Source organism: Lithobates pipiens, unplaced genomic scaffold (assembly GCF_037356315.1).
Source record: "Lithobates pipiens isolate NorthernLeopardFrog02 unplaced genomic scaffold, aLitPip1_a1.2 Scaffold_1, whole genome shotgun sequence".
Lineage (NCBI taxonomy): Eukaryota > Metazoa > Chordata > Amphibia > Anura > Ranidae > Lithobates > Lithobates pipiens.
Genome location: NW_027507685.1, coordinates 202,300,023 through 202,323,104, shown reverse-complemented (window position 1 = coordinate 202,323,104; position 23,082 = coordinate 202,300,023). Strand labels below are relative to the sequence as shown.

General features: G+C 44.9%; 1 protein-coding gene across 1 annotated transcript in view; it reads right to left on the bottom strand.

The window, feature by feature from the left end:
• Positions 1-5,173: 5,173 nt before the first annotated feature.
• LOC143981973 (galectin-4-like) overlaps positions 5,174-23,082 on the bottom strand; it is a 54,968-nt gene continuing 37,059 nt past the window's right edge. Inside the window, exons 4-9 of the mRNA XM_077480270.1 lie at positions 18,186-18,320; positions 16,979-17,014; positions 16,859-16,888; positions 13,807-13,889; positions 8,762-8,927; positions 5,174-5,431 (exon numbers count right to left, since the gene is read on the bottom strand). Coding sequence (XP_077336396.1) covers positions 5,285-5,431; positions 8,762-8,927; positions 13,807-13,889; positions 16,859-16,888; positions 16,979-17,014; positions 18,186-18,320 — 597 coding nt within the window. The 3' untranslated portion in view covers positions 5,174-5,284. The remainder of the gene's footprint in view (positions 5,432-8,761; positions 8,928-13,806; positions 13,890-16,858; positions 16,889-16,978; positions 17,015-18,185; positions 18,321-23,082) is intronic.

The window sequence follows — 23,082 nt, the reverse complement described above, 5'->3', positions numbered from 1 at the left end:
ATTTGGGGGCCCCCCTTCCATGCAATTTCACTCTCCACCTGCTCTGAGACATACAATAAATAGAAGCTGGACTTAAAATCAGTTTACTGTATCAGATCAGGCAGCAATTGTGATTGGTTGCCAGAAGTTACAGCATATCATTACTGCTTACTGACTGGTTGCTAGAAGTTACAGCACACATTATGGCTCACTGATTAGTTGCTAGAGGTTACAGCAAATGATTTCTGCTTGTTAATTAGTTGCTAGAGATTACTGTACAGTAACACTGCTCACTGATTGCTAGAGGTTACAGCACATCATCTTCTCATTGCATGATATACATATGAATGCCACCTTTATTTACATATCAATGCAGCTGGCCACAGCTATTTGCTTAGTAATGCTGCTGCTATTTACATATGAATGCCAGTTATTTATATGTAAACACAGGGTCTGCAGGTGAGTCATCTGTACACAACAACAGGGCTAAAACTTCAAGGGACAAGGTAATTTAAACTGGGATAGTTGGCAAGTATGATGCAGCTACTTTGGGCCCCACCACAATGACAGGGCCCAGGGCAGCTGCCCCTTTTGCCCTGCCTTAAAGACGGCCCTGACTAAGATGGTACATGGTTCCGGCAAAACTGATGATGATGATGGATGATTGCCATCATCCATAACTCAGCAGTGGTGGGTTTTCTGAGCAGATTTCGGAGGACTTTATAAGGGTATGTGGATCTGATATACAGTAGGAGGCGGATAGAGGCCTGATTATCTTTGGGTTCTGGTGAGTTTAAACCCCTCGGGGGAGTGTGAAGCATGAGGTGGAAGAATGGTTTGGTGAAAGGTGCACTCATCAACTATCAACGGTATTTGACATCAGTGTCCACTAGAGACTGTTACTCACCATTATCCACTATCCACATTTTTTACCTGTTTTTACGTATGTGGTATATACCATATATTAGCTAGTCGGTTATTTTTGCCACTGTTTTACAGTGCCACTGTTTGCACTGTTTTACAGTTTAAGGTTTTACATTGATTGTTTATATGTACTATTTATTTTAAGTGGCTGCTGATTGCAAAATCTTTTTTAATTTTATGGTATTTCCAGCATCTATCTGTCTTATTTCTTGTGTTTAAGACATCAGTTTCTCCATAGCGCTGATATAGGAAGAGTGGGTTGGGGCGAGGTTTTCTTCCATTTTTTAACATCTACTTATTGTTATAGAGTTGAGGTGAGGGGGCATATTTTGTAGTCCAGCAAGCGAGAACATAAGCATGGCTGGCAACACTGCTTGGTGTGTGTATGTGTGTATTATGCAATATGTAATGTAATGGTCTATCACATAAAATACTTTGTCAAGGCACTGTATATATATATATATATATATATATATATATATATATATATATATATATATATATATAGCGGCCATAACCCATTGCAGGGCGGCCTCGACTTTATGGGCTTACCGGTTTCCTTCTCTTGGCCTGCTCTTCCGCATCTAGGGGTTCCCAGGGTTGATACCACCCGACTTGTATACTGACACAGATAAAGTCCTTTCAAAAGGTTTTATTTTGCAGTAGAACTTTCACAGAACACAGTCTCTTAGGGAACAGGTGAAGAACTCAGGTACCTTGAACTGCAGGTCTAACAAAGTCTCTATGTCCACCCAGAGAGTAGCCACACACAGCTGGGTACTTCAAGGCTGAACAGATCTCTAGCCAGAGATCATGGCAGTCAGCACGTTGACTCAAAACTTGAATAATTAACTGAAGGTGAACAGGAACCTTTTTCCACCGTACCTGAAACGTTTCCCGATTCCTCTATGGTACTGGAAAAGTGTAAATTCGTTAATGTCATTCCCAACTCAGTAACCAGGCACTTCTCAGGATGCCACTTGCCGGCCCTCCTCTGAAGAGTCCTCCCCGGTCACTTCCACGAGCTGTGGTGTCCCTCCAAGCCGAGAGCACACCCAGACACTTTGAATCCTCCCTCAGTTACTGCGCCTCGGAACAGCCGGCTCCGAGACTCGGGAACAGACGGATCCCCACCCCAGACCAGACAGGTCTATCAGGGGCCACTGACAGGAACATGCTGCGGAATGTCGGACACCCCGTGACCGGGACCCCTTATGGGGCTACCCCAGTCCTGGAACCAGAACAGACCACACGGGTCTTCCAAACAACTCTGGAACCCCGAACACGTAACCCTCACCTTCTTAAGTACCCCCTCCAGACTCCTCTGCGGGTCCGGCACTCCCACTGATTGGCTCCGAGAGGGCCATACCCAAACATCCAACCAGGCCTGGTTCTAGCCTGTCATATGCACCTCACCTTTCACATGACCAGGCAGGACTTCAAATATGGCCTGGCCAGACTGGCGTTAAGGCCTACCTACACAATTAACCTTCAGCACCTTAGGTTCTTGAGGCAAAAATTAAATTTACAATGCGTGTGACATTTAATCCCAAATGTCATCCGCTACACACACATATATATATATATATATATATATATATATATATATATATATATACAGTACCTTAAAAAAGTATTCATACCTCTTGAAATGTTCCCACATTTTGTCATGTTACAACCAAGAATGTAAATGTATTTTATTAGGATTTTATGTAATAGAAGGAAAATGATAAATGGTTTTCAATTTTTTTTTTACAAATAAATATGTGAAAAGTGTGGCGTGCATTTTTATTCAGCCCCCTTTACTCTGATACCCCTAACGCAAATCTAGTGGAACCAATTGCCTTCAAAAGTCACCTAATTAGTAAATAGAGTCCACCTGTGTGTAGTTTAATCTCAGTATAAATACAGCTGTTCTGTGAAGCCCTCAGAGGTTTGTTAGAGAACCTTAGTGAAGAAACAGCATCATAAGGGCCAAGGAACACAACAAACAGGTCAGGGATAAAGTTGTGGAGAAGTTTAAAGTAGGATTAGGTTATAAAAAAATATCGCAAGCTTTGAACATCTCACAGAGCACTGTTCAATCCATTATCCATAAATGGAAAGAGTATGGCACAACTGCAAACCTACCAAGACATGGCCGTCCACCTAAACTGACAGGCTGAGCAAAGAGAGCATTAATCAGAGAAGCATCCAACAGACCTATGGTAACTCTAATGCCCCGTACACACCAGCGGACTTTTCGACATCCAAACTCCGACGGACCGAGTCCATCAGACTATCCGATCGTGTGTGGGCTGCAACGGACTTTTGATTCGCCAAAGTCTGACGGACTTTAGAAATGAAGCATGCTTTAAATTTTCCCGTCGGAACTCCGCCGGACCCGGTCCCCTTCGAAAAATTCGCTCGTGTGTGTGCTACTCCGACGGACTAATACCGACGCTAGGGCAGCTATTGGCTACTGTCTATGAACTTCCTACGTCGAATCCAGTCGTACGTCATCACGTTCGACTCCGTCGGAGTTTGGTGTGATGGTGTGTGGTCAAGTCCGTTCGGTCGAAAAATCCGCCAGAACTCCGTCGGAACTCTGGCGGAACTCCTTTGGAGGTCTGTCAGAATTAATCCCTCTCGTGTGTACGGGGCATTAAGGAGCTGCAGAGATCCACAGCTAAGGTGGGAGAATCTGTCCACAGCAAAACCATTAGTCGTACACTCCACAAATCTGGCCTTTATGGAAGATGGGCAAGAAGAAAGCCATTGTTGAAAGAAAGCCATAAGAAGTCGCGTTTTCAATTTACGAGAAGCCATGTGGGGGACACAGCAAACATGCGGAACAAGGTGCTCTGGTCAGATGAGACCAAAATTAAATTTTTTGGCCTAAAAGCAAAATGTTATGTGTGGCAGAAAACTAACACTGCACATCACCCTGAACACACTATCCCCACCATGACACATGGAGGTGGCAGCATCATGTTGTGGAGATGCTTTTCTTCAGCGGGGACAGGGAAGCTGGTCAGAGTTGATGGGAAGATGGATGGAGGCAAATACAGGGCAATCTTAGAAGAAATCCCATTAGAGTCTGCAAAAGACTTGAGACTTCGGCAGAGGTTCACCTTCCAGCAGCACAAAGACTCTAACCATACAGCCTGAGCTACAATGGAATGGTTTAGCATAGTCATGTGTTAGAATGGCCCAGTCAAAGTCCAGACCTAAATCCAATTGAGAATCTGTGGCAAGACTTGCAAATTTCAGTTCACAGATGCTCCGCATCCAATTTGACAGAGCTTGAGCTATTTTGCAAAGAAGAATGGGCAAAAATTTGGCTTAATTGCAGCGAAAGGTGGCTCTACAAAGTATTGACAAAGTATTGGCTGAAAACAAATGCATGCCACACTTTTCACATTCATCATTTTCCTTCTACTTCACAATTATTTGCCACTTGTTGTATGGTCTATCACATACAATCCCAAATAAATGCATTTACGTTTGTGGTTGTAACATGACAAAATGTGGAAAAATTTCAAGGGGTAGGAATACTTTTTCAAGGCAGTGTGTGTTTGTGTGTGTGTGTATGTGTGTGTCTGTGTGTATATATATATATATATATATATCTATATCTATATATATATATATCTATATATATATATATATATATATATATATATATATATAGTGAAGTGAGACAGCACTGAAGAAATTACAGTTTGCTACAATGTAAAGTAGTGAGTGTACAGCTTGTGTAACAGTGTAAATGTGCTGTCCTCTCAAAATAACTTAACACACAGCCATTAATGTCTAAACCTTTGGCAACAAAAGTGAGTACACCTCTAAGTGAAAATTTCCAAATTGGGCCCAAATTTTAGAACTTCTGAATTTCGAATTTCAGAATTTTTAAAATTTGGAAATTTGAAAATCGGTAAATCAGAATTTCGGAAATTGAAAAATTAGGAAATTTGGAAATTAACGAATTTGTCAAAATTTGTTAAAAATGGATTTGGAACTAAACTAATTGCACATGTTTACTATTTTCCATCCAACAGGCGGTCCATTTTCATCTGGTTTCCCCATAGAGGAGAGCGGGTCTTTGTCCATTACCGCTCTACACAGTGAGTGAAGACAGACCTGTCTTCCGCCTGCTCAGAGGGGATCAGCACAGCGATCCTCCACTGAGTAAGTGGATCCCGTTAAGTGGAGGCGCTTGTGTGATAGGTTCCTTATTCTACAATCAACATGTCCAGGCTAAAGGTTGTTCATAAATGGAGGAGACATCTTTTGTTTTATATAAAGTATTAACTGAATTTTATTAATTAAGTTTAGAATAGGTGATCAGAATAAAGGTGTTGGTAACTGGTGACTTGAATTTTGTGAGGTTGATGGCTGGTTAGATCAACACGTAAAAAAGGTGTACATTTCCTTCCACTTCCAGGGTGTCCACTTGTGCTAAATTATGCATGCGGTATTCAAAGTCAAAATGGTGACTTCCATTTAAAAAGATCTTGTATGCCTTCTGTCCAGCGCGAATAGAAAGCTGCAATCAACAAAAACATGTATAAGCTCACAGTATCTAATAATGACCGTGGACAATACTGTGTGTAAAGTTCCTAATACAGTAACAAAAATGATGCATGTAGAACAGCTCATGGCCAACCAGCTGTTAGTGAATTACAACTCTCACCATGGCTAATTAACAGTTGGCTGGTTGTCCATCCTCGATTCAGGGATCACAACAAAGAATAGACTTACAGCTTGAAACCAAAAATGTAATACATTGTAGCTTATCAATCATGAAATTTGGTGGCTGCATTCATTTTCTTTTTAAGGCTTTTTTCCCCTCTGTTTTTACCTGGTGATCTGGCTAGTAACACACACTGTTTTAGAGTGCCCCACTCTGGATGAAGGAGTGCAGGGGGACCTTTGGACAGCAGCATTGTTAATCTGGGGTGGAGGGGAGCGTTAGGTGTACTAGCAGATTTAGATACCCTACCAAAATTGAAGCTGAACTCCAGATAACACTTTATAAGCAGTTACAGCAACAGTTTTTTTTCCTTTTGGGATAAAGGTTTTACATAAATAAAAGCTGATCATTGTAAGCACCCCTGTCGGTGGTAAATAGTTTGTCTCAACTCTGTAACTACTGCATCTGCAGAACCTGTTCTGGTGAAAAACAACAGACTTGCTGGCCAGGTCACCAGGTAAAAATAAAGGTAAGAAAGCCTAAAAAAGAAAACAAATGCAGCCATCACATCTAAGAATTGATAAGCTGCAATATAATAAATGTGTGCATTTGGGTTTAACAATATCTTAATGGTGCAGCAGCTGTGGTTGCATCTGTTGCAAATATGACTACGTCAAAGGACCTGCCTTGTATCTGCCTAGTGCCACTTTGGTTTCCCTTCACTGCCCATACCCTCATGGTCAGTGTTCAGGCTACTTGACAGGTGGCACTATCAGTATCAGATTACAGCAATTTAAACAGTCTAAGCCAGGGGTAATGAATTAAAATTCAAGGAGGTCCGATCGCCAAAATTTTCTTTGGGCCGAGGTCTGAATCTCAAGTCTGTGCTATGACTCAGAAAATATTGTAGTAACTGTATATCTATCAAAAACATGAGAAATGTACAATTTCCTTAGCATTTCAACAATATTTATTGTCAAGTTAAATCTGGTGTCCCCATCACAGTGCCCCTTTACATCAGGTGTCCCCATCACAGTGCCCCTTTACATCAGGTGTCCCCATCACAGTGCCCCTTTACATCAGGTGTCCCCATTACAGTGCCCCTTTACATCAGGTGTCCCCATTACAGTGCCCCTTTACATCAGGTGTCCCCATCACAGTGCCCCTTTACATCAGGTGCCCCCATCACAGTGCGTCTTTAAATCGGGTGTCCCATCACAGTGCCCCTTTACATCTGGTGCCCCCATCACAGTGCCCCTTTACATCAGGTGTCCCCATCACAGTGCCCCTTTACATCAGGTGTCCCCATCACAGTGCCCCTTTACATCAGGTGCCCCCATCACAGTGCCCCTATACATCAGGCATTCCTGTCAGAGTGTCCCCTTACATCAGATGTCCCCATCAGAGTCCCCCTTAACATAAACTGTGCACATCAGGGTGCCCCTTAACATAAAATAAGGGTCATGCTGATGGGCACATTTTATATTAAGGGACACAACAAAACGCGCCCCTTAACTTAAAATTTGCCCATCAGAGTGCCCCTTTTAATATAAAATGTACCCATCAGTGTTGCTCTTAAAATAAAATATGCCCATTAGCATGCCCCTTAACATGAAATCAGGGTCACACTGATGGCCGCCTATTATGTTAGGAGGCTCTCTGATGGACAAATTTTATTTTAAGGGGGATGCTGATAGGTATATTATTAATATGCACAATGCTGGGCTTTTTTTGTAAGGAGCACATGGGTATATTTTTTATGTGCACACTGATGGGCATGTTTTGTTAAGGTGCCCCTTAACAAAATATGCCCATCGGTGTGCACAATAAAAATATACCTATCAGCGTGCCCCTTAACATAAAATAAGGGTCACGCTGATGGGCACCTTTTATGTTAAGGGGTACTCCGATGGACAAATTTTATTTTGCGGGGCACGCTGATGGGTATATTTTTAATGTGCACATCGATGGGCATATTTTGTAGGGCACATTTTGTTGTGCCCATCAGCGTGCCCCTTAACAAAATATGCCCATTGATGTGCACATTAAAAATATACTCATCAGCGTGCCCCGCAAAATAAAATTTGACTTCACATTGCCCTATGCGAACCGCAGGACGTGTCAATAAAAAGTTAATGACACCCCCAGATCGGTTCGCATATCGCAGTGAAAACTGTCAATTTGGACAGGAATCGATGTGAACACCCATGCGATCCGATTCTGGTACGAACCAAAAAAAAAGGGTCCTGCACAACTTTTTTTCCAAATGCAATGAGAATTCAGCCATACAATCTGTATAAAGAGAAAACAGTGCAGCGCTAAGAACCAAACCATCAAACTCGGATGCGTTTCGTCTACAAAAACTTCAACTAGGGAAGACAAAACACATCGGGTTTGATGATTCCTTTCCATGCCATTGCACCTTTTTGAATTTCATGCTTTCGGCTGTTGAGAGTTGTGTACACCCTATGAGAAGATTGAACGTTCATTCCTCTGCCAGAAATGATTTGCCCGATTTTCTTATAGTGTGTACGAGCCATTACTATTCCAACAAATGCCTTTTAATCATCTGAAAATGTTCAGAACTTCAGCTTTTTCGAAAACAGAATCCATCTCACCATCAGTTAACTCTATAGACTAGTCAAAACTCTAAGGTCTTATTGTTCCCTATATATGACTATATAGACTTTGCTACACCAGCCTGAGAAGATCACCCTTTGCATATTTGGGCCCCTTTTACACTGATCAGTTAAATCCTATGGAGCTCTTCAGACCAGTCAGTTACGGGTCAGTTGCATTTTTAAAAGTCATGCATGCCCTGTTCTACTAGTTTACTTTTAAATCATTTTTAATTGCATATTGTCATTTTCAATTCCTTCTTTGGCCAAATGTCGCGGTACCTGACATTGTTAAATTCATCCTTGCCTAAAATATAAATTTAAAAAAAGTAATGAATGCTGCATGTTAGTGTGGTTAAAAAAACTGCACCAAAAACGCACCTTCCTATTGAAATGAATGGAAAACACATCAAAATGCAGCAAAAACCCACAGCTGTGTTCTTTTATCACATTTGCAAAATGCACTGGAAATGCGGCAAAAACACAGTAAAAACGCTGCAGAAACACAAATGTGTTTTTACAATGGAGTAGTGCAAAAGTAGCCTTGTGTTGCCCTGTAGCTTACCTCAAAGTAGTCACCCTGCTTGATTGGGTTTTTGGCAACCTGTGTTTCTTCTTGTCCCCAGGTGCCATTGACGAAGCTGTTCCTGACTAGTGTGCCTTTGTTCAGTCGAGGGTTAAAATGAAATGCAATATCATTGGTCATTCCACTTTTGAGGTTTACAACAAAGCTGTAGGAAGAACACAGAAAATAACTTGATTTCAAATTTAAAAGGTTTTTTTTTTTCATTGAATATGAGAAAAATGTCTCTCGCTGCTGTCTCAGCAAATGAGGAGAAAGAGAAAGAGAGAGCCAAGGCTCTCCTGCAACATCGATGGATCAAGATGGGGCTCAGGTGGGTATAAGGGGGCCTTTACAACAACTTTAAAGAGGAAGTAAACCCTTTCAAACCACTTTGACCTACAGGTAAGCCTAGATTAAGGCTTACCTGTAGGTCCAAGCAATATCTCCTAAACCTATATGGTTTAGGAGATATTTGCCCGAAAATGGACACCGCTGTCTACAGTGCATGCGTCGTAGACAGCGGCGCGCAGGCGCACTAAATGCGGCAAGTCCAAGAATGGATTTGCCTAATTTGTCGACTCCCGTGCGCATGCGCGGGAGTGACGTCATCGCGGCTTCGCCGAATGGCAGCGGCGGAGCTGCGAGACGCGACTCCCGTGCGCATGCGCGGGAGTGACGTCATCGCGGCTTCGCCGCTGTGATTCGTCGGAGCTGCGAGACGCCACCAGCAAGATGGAAGCGGCGGACTACAGGGGACAGCGGCGACTTCGCTGGCTCCTGTGTCAGGTAAGTGACACATAATGAGCTACTATGCGATGCATAGTAGTCCATTATGCTTTACCTTTGCAGGGAAAAAAAGAGGAAGTAAACCCATCAGGGTTTACTTCCTCTTTAAAGTAATAATAAAGTCTTAAAAAAAAAAAAAAATAACAAACATGTTATACTTACCTGCTCTGTGCAGCAGTTTTGCACAGAGCAGCCCTGATCCTCCTCTTCTCAGGTGCCTCACCGGTGCTCTTGGCCCCTCCCTCCTGCCGCATGCCCCCACAGCAAGCAGCTTGCAATAGGGGCACCCGAGCAGGCTTGCTCCAGAGCTGCGGCCCTATGTGTCCATTCACACTGTGGCTGTGACAGTCATGAAATCTGAACTTAGCACATATATATTGTCTCTCTCCAAAGCTCTAAGTGTCATTTCTCTCTGGTGCTTCTTTTCTCTGTTATAAGCATGAGTCACTTCTGAGTAGTTTTCTCGACACGCGAGATTAATTTGTGTCAGGGAGGAGAGCTCAGCACACAGCTTGTCTATTCAGAACAGTTTTATGCTGTATGTAAAGGGGGGGTGTGTTCCTTTCTTCCAATCAGCTCTCACGCAGTGTCTCTGAATTCTAACTGCAGCTCCCCCCCCCCCCCCCTCCTCTGTGATACTGAAAAATGCAGAAGTATTTAATCTAAAATCCAGCAATTTTGAAGGGATGTAGAAAAGAGAAGACTGCAGAAAAACAAGTAAAACTTATGTAGGAGGATTTGTTTAATCTGTGAATCATCTGAGGCTATTCACTTCATTGGGTATATGTCAGGGTTTACAGCACTTTATTATTATAAAAGCTTTCTCATTTTTTCAAAGAATTTGACAGTGTGGGTTCCTTTGTTCGTATAGGTTTTAGTCCAGTTTTTACAGAACACAAGTTGGAATTTTTCCAGAAATTTCTACAATGAAGGTTAGCTGATTTGCTGAATTGAATCCAGCTTTTTTGTTCATGTAAACCAGAGCAGCTCCAAACATTATGGCATCATTTAGCCTGATCCCATTTGAGACATTAATGAAAATCTGCAAGGTGCAGTTGGTAAAATTTCTCAGGGGAATTATATGCCCAATGAAATAAATGGTAAAACATGTCCCTGTAAGCCCTTGTACACACGGTCGGACATTCTGACAACCAAATCCGTTGGATTTTGTCCGACGGATTTTGTCCGACGGATTTTGTCCGAAACTGTTGCATACACACGGTCGGACAAAGTTGTTGGAAAATCCGATTGTACATAACGTGATGACGTTGTTTCGTTACGACGGGACTACGTTCAGGCTAGTAGCCAATAGCTTTGGTCTAGGAATTTGATCTGAGCATGCGTGGCACAGAGTAGGCTACACATGATCGGAGTATGTCCGATCGGAGCATGTTGTCGGAAAATTTTATAGACAAGTTGGAAAACTTGATCCGTCGGATATTCCGACGGAAACAGTCCGATGGAGACCTCACACAGTCGGATTATCCGACAATACGGTCCGATCGGACACATTCCGTCGGAATCTCCGACCGTGTGTACAAGGGCTAAGAGGAAGAAGACATTGTTTTCCAAGAATAATTGAAAGCTTTTAATAAAAAAAACTCATGGAGAGGTTGGGAAATGATTAGACTGTTTATAAATTCCATTGTGGGTATAATTGAGTGTGTATTCAGGGCTAATAATTTATTAATTGGTTGATGTGGGATTTTGCCTGAAAAAAAAACCTGTTTACTTTTATCACCAAAATGAAAGAAAATCACAAATTTTGGGATGTCACAGGAACAGTAATAGAGGGGACATCTTTCAATGGTGACCAAGGATTCCCTCACAGCCAACGATATAAACCCTGAAATGTTGCCAGGCCAGTAAAGCGGACCTTCAGTCATTTTTTCAACTTTCCATTTGTTAAATCTTCTGCCCTTGTTATTTTAACTTTGGGTAGTAAAATTTTTTTTTTTTCTGCCAGTAAATACCTTATGCAGCCCACTTCCTTTTTCTTGTCTGGTGATTAGCCTAGGCTTATGACATCCTGTGCAGCTCCCTCTCTAACTTTTGTGAGAGTTTGCGAAGAAGGGAGGGGGGTGATTCATAAGAGGGCCAATGAGAGCTGCAGAGCTGGGTGTGTGCCTCTCATGTGTGGTGATGTTGGATCCGGCCGGTGTGGTGACGTCGGATCTGGTGACACTCAGTTGGTAGCGGACTTCTGGTTTTCGGTTTTTCTGTTCATGCTGATTTTATCTTGTTTTATTATGCACAATGTGAGTGGAATATGGTGTTTTTACCTTAATACTTTTAATAAAAGGAATTACACTATATACCTCCTCTTTTCTCTGCCATTATATTATACGTGAGGAGAATCTGAGCCTACAGAGAAGGAGTCTGGTTGGAGGACTACTAATCCCAGCATTTCTAGTCAATCTGCAAAGCACATATGACTTCTGTTATGCGAGTCTTTAGCAGCTGAGGAGAATCTGGAGAGTCTGGTTAGAGTACTACTAATCCCAGCATTCAATTGATCTGCAAAGCGCATATGACTTCTGTTATGGGAGTCCATAGCAGCTGGTGAGCGAGCAGGCACACAGGAGGGGTGATTTTGTTTACAGCACTTGGCTCTACAGCACTTTATTTCCTAATTGAGAACACTAAATTGATGGATTTTTTTTTATTTTGATTTTTGAATCATGATTTTTGGACATCATGTCAGTGTTGATGGGGAATGTCTCCTACAGCACTATTGTGTTAGCTAGCGGAGGAGCACTGGGAGCCTTTCTGGATGGCAGAACACAATGATTACTGCTAGTGGCTATAGCCGCCGGCAATAATTGTATGTAAAAAATCCTACATGCTGGTTGTATCCAAGTCAATCCATGGATTGACTTGGGTACAATCAGCCTGCTTATGGATGGATTCAATGGCCCGGAAAAATTTTGATCCATGTATGGCTGGCTTAACACTGCAGAACACTCTAGACATGTGCACTGACAAAGTTCATTTTCATTTTCGTTTCATTAGTTAGATTTTTTTGGAAATTCAGAAAATCAAAAATTCAGAAATTAGAAAATTCGGTAATTTGGGGAATTTTCAATATTTTTTTCGGATTTCCAAATTTTCGATTTTCTGAATTTCGAATTTTCGGATTTCCGAATTTTCGATTTTCCCAATTTCCGGATTTTCGGATTTCCAGATTTCCAAATTTCCGAATTTAGAATTTTCGGATTTACGAATTTTAGATTTTCCGAATTTCGGATTTTTCGGATTTACGAATTTTCTAATTTCTGAAAATTCAGAAAATTTCGGATTTTTGGAACTCCGAATTTCCAAATTTTCGGAATTCGGGAATTCAAAGATTTGAAAGTCTAAAAAATTTGAAAATATGATAAAAAGAAAGAAAATCAGTTTAATTAATAACTAACTATTAAATTAACGAATACGAATTTATTACGAATTATCTGAAATAACAAATGGCGCATCTAAACAAATGGAATGGAACAAATTAATAATAAATGATTAATAATAATAAAAAGGTTTTATTATTATTATTAGATTGTTACGTTCCATTTGTTTAAATGCGGCATTTGTTATTTCAGATAATTCGTAACTTTGGATAAATTTGTACTCGTTACGTTCACTAACAGACAAAATTGAAAGGGAATTCCAATACCTATAATTTAATGGTTAGTTATTATTTAGAATTAAACAGATTTTCTCTCTTTTTTTTCTGATTTTCGAATTTCAGGAAAATTCGGAATTCCGAAAATTAAAAAATCTGAAATTCGGAAATTCGAAATTCGGAAATCTGAAAACCCGAAATTCCAAAATTCAGAAATTCTAAATTCTAAAATTCGGAAATTCAAAAATTGGAAATTCAAAAATTCTAATTCCGAAATTCGGAAATTCATAATTTCGCAAATTTTGAAATTCGGAAATTTCGGAAGTTGAAAAATTCGGAATTAACGAATTTGTCAAAATTCATTTGGAACTAAACGAATGGTACATGTCTAGAACACTCTACTACAACCTCATTAGCAAATATTCTCTGGATTGATGTATATTGTAAATAGGCGCTTAGCTCTGAGAGCTCAACCTAGTTATGGGTCATTTCCAGGTGCACAGAGAACTTGCTTGAATGGGAACCTTAAATAATCTTTTGATACCTGATCCTCAGCATTATTAGTGATTACACTAAATTCATGTAAATTCAAGTTCACGTTCATTTCAGAAGACTTTTCTCCCCAGAGTTTAGAAAAATAACGGCTTACCTTTTGCCAGTTGGGATCCCTTTCAGAATCACAGATCGCTTTGGTATCATTCCTCCATTGATGTTAGCTTTGAATGGGACTGTCTAAAATGAACAAAAGTCTAAATTTAAAAGAGGAGTATGAAAAAAGTAAAGTATTTACTAAGTATTTCGTTTTTTTCGAAATTCTGTCCGTCGTAATTTGGTTTCAGCGGACAGTACGGTCATCAGTATGCTAGTTCGACGGACTAAGAATGGCGCATGCCCAGAAAGGATTTACACGGCGGAAGGGTGCTTTGCTGTGTCTTGGACTTCCTATTTCTAGTCCCGTCGTACGTGCTGTACACGTCATCGCGCAAGCTTTCGACGGACTGTTTGTGCATCCGTGTGTGGTCAAGTCCGTTCAGTGGAAAGTACGACGGACTGTCCGTCGGATTGTATGACGAACTAAGTATGCCATATGCCGCGTACACACGGGCGGACTGTATGGCGTACTTAGTCAGTCGAAACACATTTCAGCGGACAGTCCGCTCTTGTGTGGGCTTCAGTGGACTTTTTCAGCGTGCAGTCCGGCGTACTAAGAATTTCGGATTTTTCAAAATTCTGTCCGTCGTACTCGCATTTCGGCGGACAATCCGGCCGTGTGTATGCCAGTCCGCCGTACTTTTGAAATGAGCGGACTTTTCCCACTCGGAGAAAAGTCCGCTCATTTCGAGCGGGTCTCCAGGTAGGCGGGGCCCGCGAAGGAGACGTCGCTGGCCCCACCGCCTGGTATGGACTTAAAGGGGAACCCCAACGCCGAAAAAAATCGGCGTGGGGCTCCCCCCCAAGTCCACAACAGACCCTTGTCCGAGCACGCTACCCGGCTGGCCAGGAAAGGGGGCGAGCGAGCGCCCCCCCCTCCTGAGCCGTACCAGGCCGCGTGCCCTCAACATAGGGGGGTGCCTTGGGGAAGGGGGGGCCGCGCGGCCCCCCCACCCCAAAGCACCTTGTCGCCATGTTGATGAGGACAAGGGCCTCTTCCCGACAACCCTGACCGTTGGTTGTCGGGGTCTGCGGGCGGGGGGCTTATCGGAATCCGGGAGCCCCCTTTAATAAGGGGGCCCCCGGATACCGGCCCCCCACCCTATGTGAATGAGTATGGGGTACAATGTACCCCTACCCATTCACCTGTAAAAAAATAGTACAAAAAAAAACACAACACACGAGATAAAATACTTCGTTGCACAGCTCCGGGGGTCTTCCGTCTTCGGGGGTCTTCTCGCCAGACTCCTCCGCTATCTTCTTGTAGCTCTTTTGCTAGCGGAGGAGTCCGGCTTTCTTCCTCGCCGCCGGCCTCTTCTCCCGACTTCGGGGGTCTTCTCGCCGGACTCCTCCGCTATCTTCTTGTAGCTCTTTTGCTACCGGAGGAGTCCGGCTTTCTTCCTCGCCGCAGGCCTCTTCTCCCGACTTCGGGGGTCTTGTCCCCCTCTTCGGTTCTTCTGCCGGGCCACCGCGCCTTCTTATAGCTCTTTTACAGGCGGTGGCCCGGTCTTCTGTCACCGCCGCCGCCTTCCGTTCTTCTTCTTCTTCTTCTTCTTCTCCAGGAGATGTTGACTCTACGTTCTCTCCGGCCACAATGCCAGGGACGCACTGCGCGGCCACTTATATAGGGACAAGGGGCGGTGTCACATGGCTTTATGTCACATGGGTTGGTGTCACATGGTGACCCCGCCCCCTTACGATGTCACAGTCCCCATGTGACATCAACCCATGTGACCAACCCATGTGACATAAAGCCATGTGACACCGCCCCTTGTCCCTATATAAGTGGCCGCACAGCGTGTCCCTGGCATTGTGGCCGGAGAGAACGTCGAGTCAAAATCTCCTGGAAAAGAAGGAGAAGAAGAAGAAGAAGAAGAAGAGCGGAAGGCGGCGGCGGCGGCGGCGGCGACAGAAGACCGGGCCACCGCCTGTAAAAGAGCTATAAGAAGGCGCGGTGGCCCGGCAGAAGAACCGAAGAGGGGGACAAGACCCCCGAAGTCAGGAGAAGAGGCCTGCGGCGAGGAAGAAAGCCGGACTCCTCCGCTAGCAAAAGAGCTACAAGAAGATAGCGGAGGAGTCCGGCGAGAAGACCCCCGAAGACGGAAGACCCCCGGAGCTGTGCAATAAAGTATTTTATCTCGTGTGTTGTTTTTTTTTGTACTTTTTTTTTACAGGTGAATGGGTAGGGGTACATTGTACCCCATACTCATTCATATAGGGTGGGGGGCCGGTATCCGGGGGCCCCCTTATTAAAGGGGGCTCCCGGATTCCGATAAGCCCCCCGCCCGCAGACCCCGACAACCAACGGCCAGGGTTGTCGGGAAGAGGCCCTTGTCCTCATCAACATGGGGACAAGGTGCTTTGGGGTGGGGGGGCCGCGCGCCCCCCCTTCCCCAAGGCACCCCCCCATGTTGAGGGCACGCGGCCTGGTACGGCTCAGGAGGGGGGGCGCTCGCTCGCCCCCCTTTCCTGGCCGGCCAGCGTGCTCGGACAAGGGGCTGTTGTGGACTTGGGGGGGACCCCCACGCCGATTTTTTTCGGCGTTGGGGTTCCCCTTTAAGTCCATACCAGGCTGCGGGGCCAGCGACGTCTCCTTCACGGGCCCCGCCTACCTGGAGACGCGCTCGAAATGAGCGGACTTTCCTCCGCGTGTGTGGGCGAGTCCGTTCATTTCAAAAGTAGGGCGGATAGTACGGCGGACTTAGTACGCCGTATTAGTCCGCTAAAAAAGTGCCGTGTGTGGACAAGTAGCCCGTTCGGAAAGTCCGATGGACAGTCTGGCGGAAAGTACGCCAGACTAAGTACGCCATACAGTCCGCTCGTGTTTACGCGGCAATACAGTCCGCTCGTGTGTACGCGGCATTAGTAAAAAAAATAAAAAAATAAAAATCAGATGCTTGTTTTATTTTTCTAATTTCTGTTAGAATTGCCATTACAAGAATTTGATTGGTTGCTATATGCAACATGGACACTATTGTTTCCAGTGAGAAAATATGCTATGCTCACTTGTGTTGTGTTTGATATGGTTAGAAATAAGTTTGGATACTTACTGGAAGTACGGCTGGAGGTCCCATCACAGGCTAAAGGATAAAATGAAGAAGAGAACATATGAGTGAAGAAAACAAAACAAAAAACGACTACCAAATCTACCTTTACATGACAATACTTACAAAAAGCTCAGTTTGTAGGGCCGACAACACAAGACCCTGCAACAGAAATATGATTATTAGCTTCTAGCACCTACCAGTGTTGCTCATAACAACCATTCTGAGTTGTACTTTATTTCATAAAGAAAGCATACTGGCACACAATTAGGTAGTATCAAAGTCAGGTGCTACTTATGTAGTATGTAGATAAGTATATAATAGCTCAGTGGGGAGGATTCCGCCATCCACATTGAGTGTGTGGATGGGGGGGATCGGGTAACTTTTTTTTCTGTTCAGGCTGCACAAAAAAAGAATCATCTATTGGCTACTTAAAGCGTTTGTAACCCTAAAAAAAAAAAAAAGAATCCTGTGTAATTTGTCCCATTGTATGATGTAAAATACCTAGTCGATCCTGCCTGTTTCTATGTCCCCCTGTGTGTACTGACCACGGTAATCATGGCTGCTGATCCGCGATAACATGGTCAGTTTACCTGCATCCGTCATCCCGCTCTCTGCTCTGAATCTCTCCCACTCCCCCTCCCTCCCTGCCAGTTCTGAAGCTTCTTCCCTGTGACTTGAAAATAACATATATAAATAACTGCCATCCGCCCTGTTTTATCAAGATCTAAAGCACTGTGTGTCCATTTCTTTACAATTCTAATCTTAAATACCTTCTCTCACAGCACCGATGTGACTGTCATGTCACTGTCATGTGACCTTCCTCTGCTGGTCGGCTGATGTTAGAGGGTTATGTCAGCCCCTCCCTCCACATTCCTTAGATTGGTGAAGGAGAGCAGAGAAAGGTCACGTGACCTCACATCGGTGCTGTGAGAAAAGGTATTTAGGATTAGAATTGAACAAAAAAGGACACACAGTACTTTAGATATTGATAAAACAGAGGGGGGTGCAAGTTATTTATTATCCTAATCACTTTAACTCTATATCTGCAGTATGAGATCATCTAGGCACTGCTGCCTCTGACTGTAGAGCCTGTGTTGATGGGCTTTTCCGCTTATGTATTTTCTAGGCTGTTAATAGATAAATCAAAATAAAAGAGGCCTGAGGTCAAGGAAAAAAATGTGAGCTCTGTAGATGAACATAAGCACCCTGACACTTGGCTCATACAATCTTGTTTATGACAATGAAGCAAAAAGGGAAACACTAACTGACTATTTTTATTTGTTTCATTGTACTAATTTGATTCCAGACAACACCCATCAGAGTTACTTACTCCCTTCACTCCAGGGCCGCAGCCAAGGATGGCCAGGTGTTGGACGATGATATCTCCAGACACACTGACCCACCTCACTTGGTCCAAAGGAATACGGTGTCCAAACTCATAGAAACGATCCCCGTTGGCTGCTACCTGCATGAAGAGAAAGATACATAAGGGGTTACTTACCAACTAGAGTAAACTGCGCGCACTATACATTCCTATAGACCTGTACAGAACAGTGCTTGTTCATACATGATTAAAAAAAACACTGATGGAACAATTCCCAACTGCTTGTGAAAAGGGGAATTGTTTTGTAAAATCTTTGGATAAAAAGTATCTTTGTTTCCCAAAAGCAACCACATTTCAGCAGTACTGGCAAGTCATTTTTTTTTTTACAAATAAACAAAGTTCTTCTTTTGAGAAGAGTATAAGTTACATAATAATAACAACTATACATCAAGTTATATGCAGTACACAAAAAAAGTGTAAAAATAAAGGCAATTTCTGAGCTATAACATGACAATTATAGCATCCAAGGGATAAGGTGGAATGTTGACTGATGGGACCTATACCCAACATTGGAGAATACAATGTTTTCTGTTCTGCGGCTATGCTATTAGGCAGACACCCCCTCAAGTTCATCACATGTGGAGGCTGTTTCTAACCAAGTATCCAAAATTTTACCATACTTAGCTGGACAACCTCTCGGAACATATAATTCTTTTTTGTAGGGTAATGCAGCATTGACTACAGCTATCTGTTCTTGGACGGTAGGGTAGGATGTAATGCTCTGAGCCACGTCTGGGCAATCAGCAGCCTGACCGTGAATAATGATTCCCGTAGGAATGTATGGTGAAATGTATCATTCTCAGGGTCCGGGAACACTCCCAGGATACATTTCTTTGGGCAAAGTGTAAGGGGAGAACCCATTTCATCATGGATGAATTTTACCACTTGGGACCAGTAGCCTTGAATAACAGGACAGGACCAGATTAGGTGAAAAAAGGTTCCATTGGACCCTCCACATCTACAGCATAATGGACTATAATTGGCTCTATATTTAGCTATACTTAGAGGGGTCAAGTAAGATCTGTGTAAGGTATACAATTGGATGAAGTGCTCAGACAATATAGGGGAAACCTTTTTGTATGAATTCAGCACTTCGTCCCATTCCTCATCCTCCATCTCCCCCATGTCTCCCACCCAACGGTCCTTCAGTTGGTACGCTGATACTGTGGCAGATGGGAGAAGAAGACTGTTGTAGAACGTGGAAGTACTTTTTTGGACTCTGACCCAAGTATCACATCCAGGATATATAACTGCTCCAGTTTCGGAGGGGAATTGCCAAATTGGACCTCGAGAGCGTGGCGAAGCTGGAGGTAACGGAAATGCATTGAGTTGAGAAGACCAAAATCTGCTTTGAGTTGCTGGAATGATTTCAGTACCCTCCCACAATAAACATCAGAGATATATACAACTCCTCTAGCAATCCACAGATCATGATCAGGTACAGATAAGAGTTCAGCCAAACAGGGATTATCCCACAGGGGTGTGTGAGTATTTATGGGTGAAGCCTTGAGTCTGCGTCTTGCCAAGTCCCACACCTTACAGTGATGGTATAACAATCCTTTTCAGCTTCCCAAAGTCCAGGGGTCAGCAGGATTCCTAAGGAGGAGTTGGAAAGGGTATAACTGCATGGGAGAAGGGGGAGCACACTGACAACTCGTTTTAGGAGACTTTTTTATGATGAGCACTGTCCAAAATTACTTTGCCACGTATAAAAAACAAACACTGTTTTTATGTTTTGATTTACATGCAGATTATTGTTATACGAAAATGAAAATAAATTTATACCTTTTATACTCAATCTTTTGGTCTGTCTATAATAGACCCAGGGCCGGCGCTACCACTAGGCAAACAAGGCAGCCGCCTAGGGCGCACTGCCGCCTAGGGCGCCCGGCCGCTAGTGATCTTACTCCCTCTTTCCCTCAGCAATTAACTTGACAAGCAGCCGCTCTGCTCCCGAGTTCCTCCATATAGTATCAGAGGCGCCAGTGCAGCGGCGGCGGGGTACTGTATCCATTATAAAGGAAGTAAAGAAAACATCCCCTGCGCCGCTGCGCGCCCCTGATGATCACAGTGCCACTGCCAGTGAGTGTGACCTGTCTGTACCACCACACGCAGCGCAGGTCTCTATTGTTCCCTGGCGGCGGCAGTGAGAAGAGGAGGGGAGAGAGCTTGGACAAAGAGCAGAGCACCGGCCCGCCCTGAAGTGCTTGCCTGCAGACAGTATACATGGAACCGGCCGGATGAGATGGAAGCCCCCGGCTGCATGTAAGTTCGGGATTGACGCGAATTTCCCCACCCTCCTTCTCCTGGACTGTCAGGATACTTTGTGAGGACAGGAAGCAGCGCTGCTCTGCTTGGAGTGAGGTTACCATGGCGTGCACAGGCAGTGAAAAAACAGCACCCAGTAACCTGAATTTTTAAAAAAACTTTTACTGCTGTCAGGTTCATATTGCATTATGTGCAGAGGGGGACAGAGTTGTGTGTGGGGGGGGGGGGGGGGGGTTAGAGGGACAGGACAGAGGTGTGGGGGTGGGTGCGTAGAGGAACTGATGTGCTGGGGGGGGGGGGAAGAGGAGAAAAGATATGTGGGGGAAGGGGTTACAGAGGTGGGGGGGTACAGAGGAAAACAGGTGTGTGTATGTGTGTGTGGGGGTTACAGAGGAAAACAGGTGTGTGTGGGGGGGGGGGGGGGGGTTTACAGAGGGGAACAGATGTGTGAGGGGGGCAGAGAGGAACGTGTGTGTGGGGGGAGGAGGTTACAGAAGGGAACAGATGTATTGGGGGGTCAGAGGGGAACAGAGGTGGGGGGGGGCAGAGAGGAACAGATGTTTGAGGGGGCAGAGGGGAACAGATGTGTGGGGGGGCAGAGGGGAACAGATGTGTGGGGGTGGGGGGGCAGAGGGGAACAGATGTGTGGGGGGGACAGAGGGGAACATGTGTGTGTGTGTGGAGAAGGAGGTTACAGAGGGGAACAGATGTATGGGGGGGGGGGGGGGCAGAGGGAAACGTGTGTGTGTGTGTGTGTGTGTGTGTGTGTGTGTGTGGGGGGGGAGGAGGTTACAGAGGGGAACAGATGTATGGGGGGACAGAGGGGTACGTGTGTGTGGGGGGGGAGGTTACAGAGGGGAACAGGTGTGTGGGGGGTGATTACAGGGGAACAGATTGTGGGATACAGTGGGGAACACAGGTGCAGGGGGGGTACAAAAGATAAACAGAGGTGCGGGCAGGGTACAGAGGTGCAGGGAGGGTATAGAGATAAACAGAGGTGCGGGGAGGGTACAGAGGTGAAGTGGGGTACAGAGGTATGGGGAGGGTACAGAGGTGCGGGGGGTACAGAGAAAAGCAGAGGTGCGGGGAGGGTACAGAGGTGCGGGGAGGGTACAGAGATAAACAGAGGTGCGGGGAGGGTACAGAGGTGCGGGGAGGGTACAGAGATAAACAGAGGTGCGGGGAGGGTACAGAGGTGCGGGAAGGGTACAGAGATAAACAGAGGTGCGGGGAGGGTACAGAGGTGCGGGGAGGGTACAGAGATAAGCAGAGGTGCGGGGAGGGTACAGAGGTGCAGGGAGGGTACAGAGATAAACAGAGGTGCGGGGAGGGTACAGAGGTGCGGGGAGGGTACAGAGATAAACAGAGGTGCGGGGAGGGTACAGAGGTGCGGGGAGGGTACAGAGATAAACAGAGGTGCGGGGAGGGTACAGAGGTGCGGGGAGGGTACAGAGGTGCGGGGAGGGTACAGAGATAAACAGAGGTGCGGGGAGGGTACAGAGGTGCGGGGAGGGTACAGAGATAAACAGAGGTGCGGGGAGGGTACAGAGGTGCGGGGAGGGTACAGAGATAAGCAGAGGTGCGGGGAGGGTACAGAGGTGCGGGGAGGGTACAGAGATAAACAGAGGTGCGGGGAGGGTACAGAGGTGCGGGGAGGGTACAGAGATAAACAGAGGTGCGGGGAGGGTACAGAGGTGTGGGGAGGGTACAGAGATAAACAGAGGTGCGGGGAGGGTACAGAGGTGCGGGGAGGGTACAGAGATAAACAGAGGTGCGGGGAGGGTACAGAGGTGCGGGGAGGGTACAGAGGTGCGGGGAGGGTACAGAGATAAACAGAGGTGCGGGGAGGGTACACAGGTGCAGGGAGGGTACAGAGATAAACAGAGTTGTGGGGGGGGGGGGGGTGCAGCGAGGAACAGGTGTTCAGGGGATTGATGAAGCAATTGGGGTGATCTGAGGTGCTGAAAATACAGGAATTGGGGTGATTTGAGGTGTGCAGGTTCAAGTTCACCTTTGTGAAAAAATAATAAATGCAGATCTTTTTGCAAAATGGTAAAAAAAATGTGCATTTATTATTATTTTAGTCATTGTCAGTGTATCTGTCTGCTCGTATGGACAGGCAGTTACACAGTTAGCCTGGTGTGGGCCTGTGCTTCACGGGCTGAAGAAAAGGTGGAGAGGTGCTGCAAAAATCTCCCCCCACCATCTCCACCATATACATGGGCATTGAAAAGGGGTGGGGTCAGGGGCAGAGCTAATGGGGGGGGGGGGGGGCGCCAAAATGAGGTTTCGCCTAGGGTGTCAAAAATCCTTGCACCAGCCCTGAATAGACCCTTAGGGGTTCCAACTGTGCCTTTGGGCACCAGGTTTGCTTTCTTTGTTCTAACATCCCAGGGCATCTCAAAATACACGTTTTAGGGAGACCTGTAAACCCTGACTGTTTCACTTTAAAAATACAATCGCACCATGACGACCCGCAAAAAGGCCACACCGCCTTCATCACTAGTATTCCCAAAGGCACCCTGGTAAGGAGTATTAGCAGGTTATTGAATCATGCGCTTGGAAGCTTGTTGTA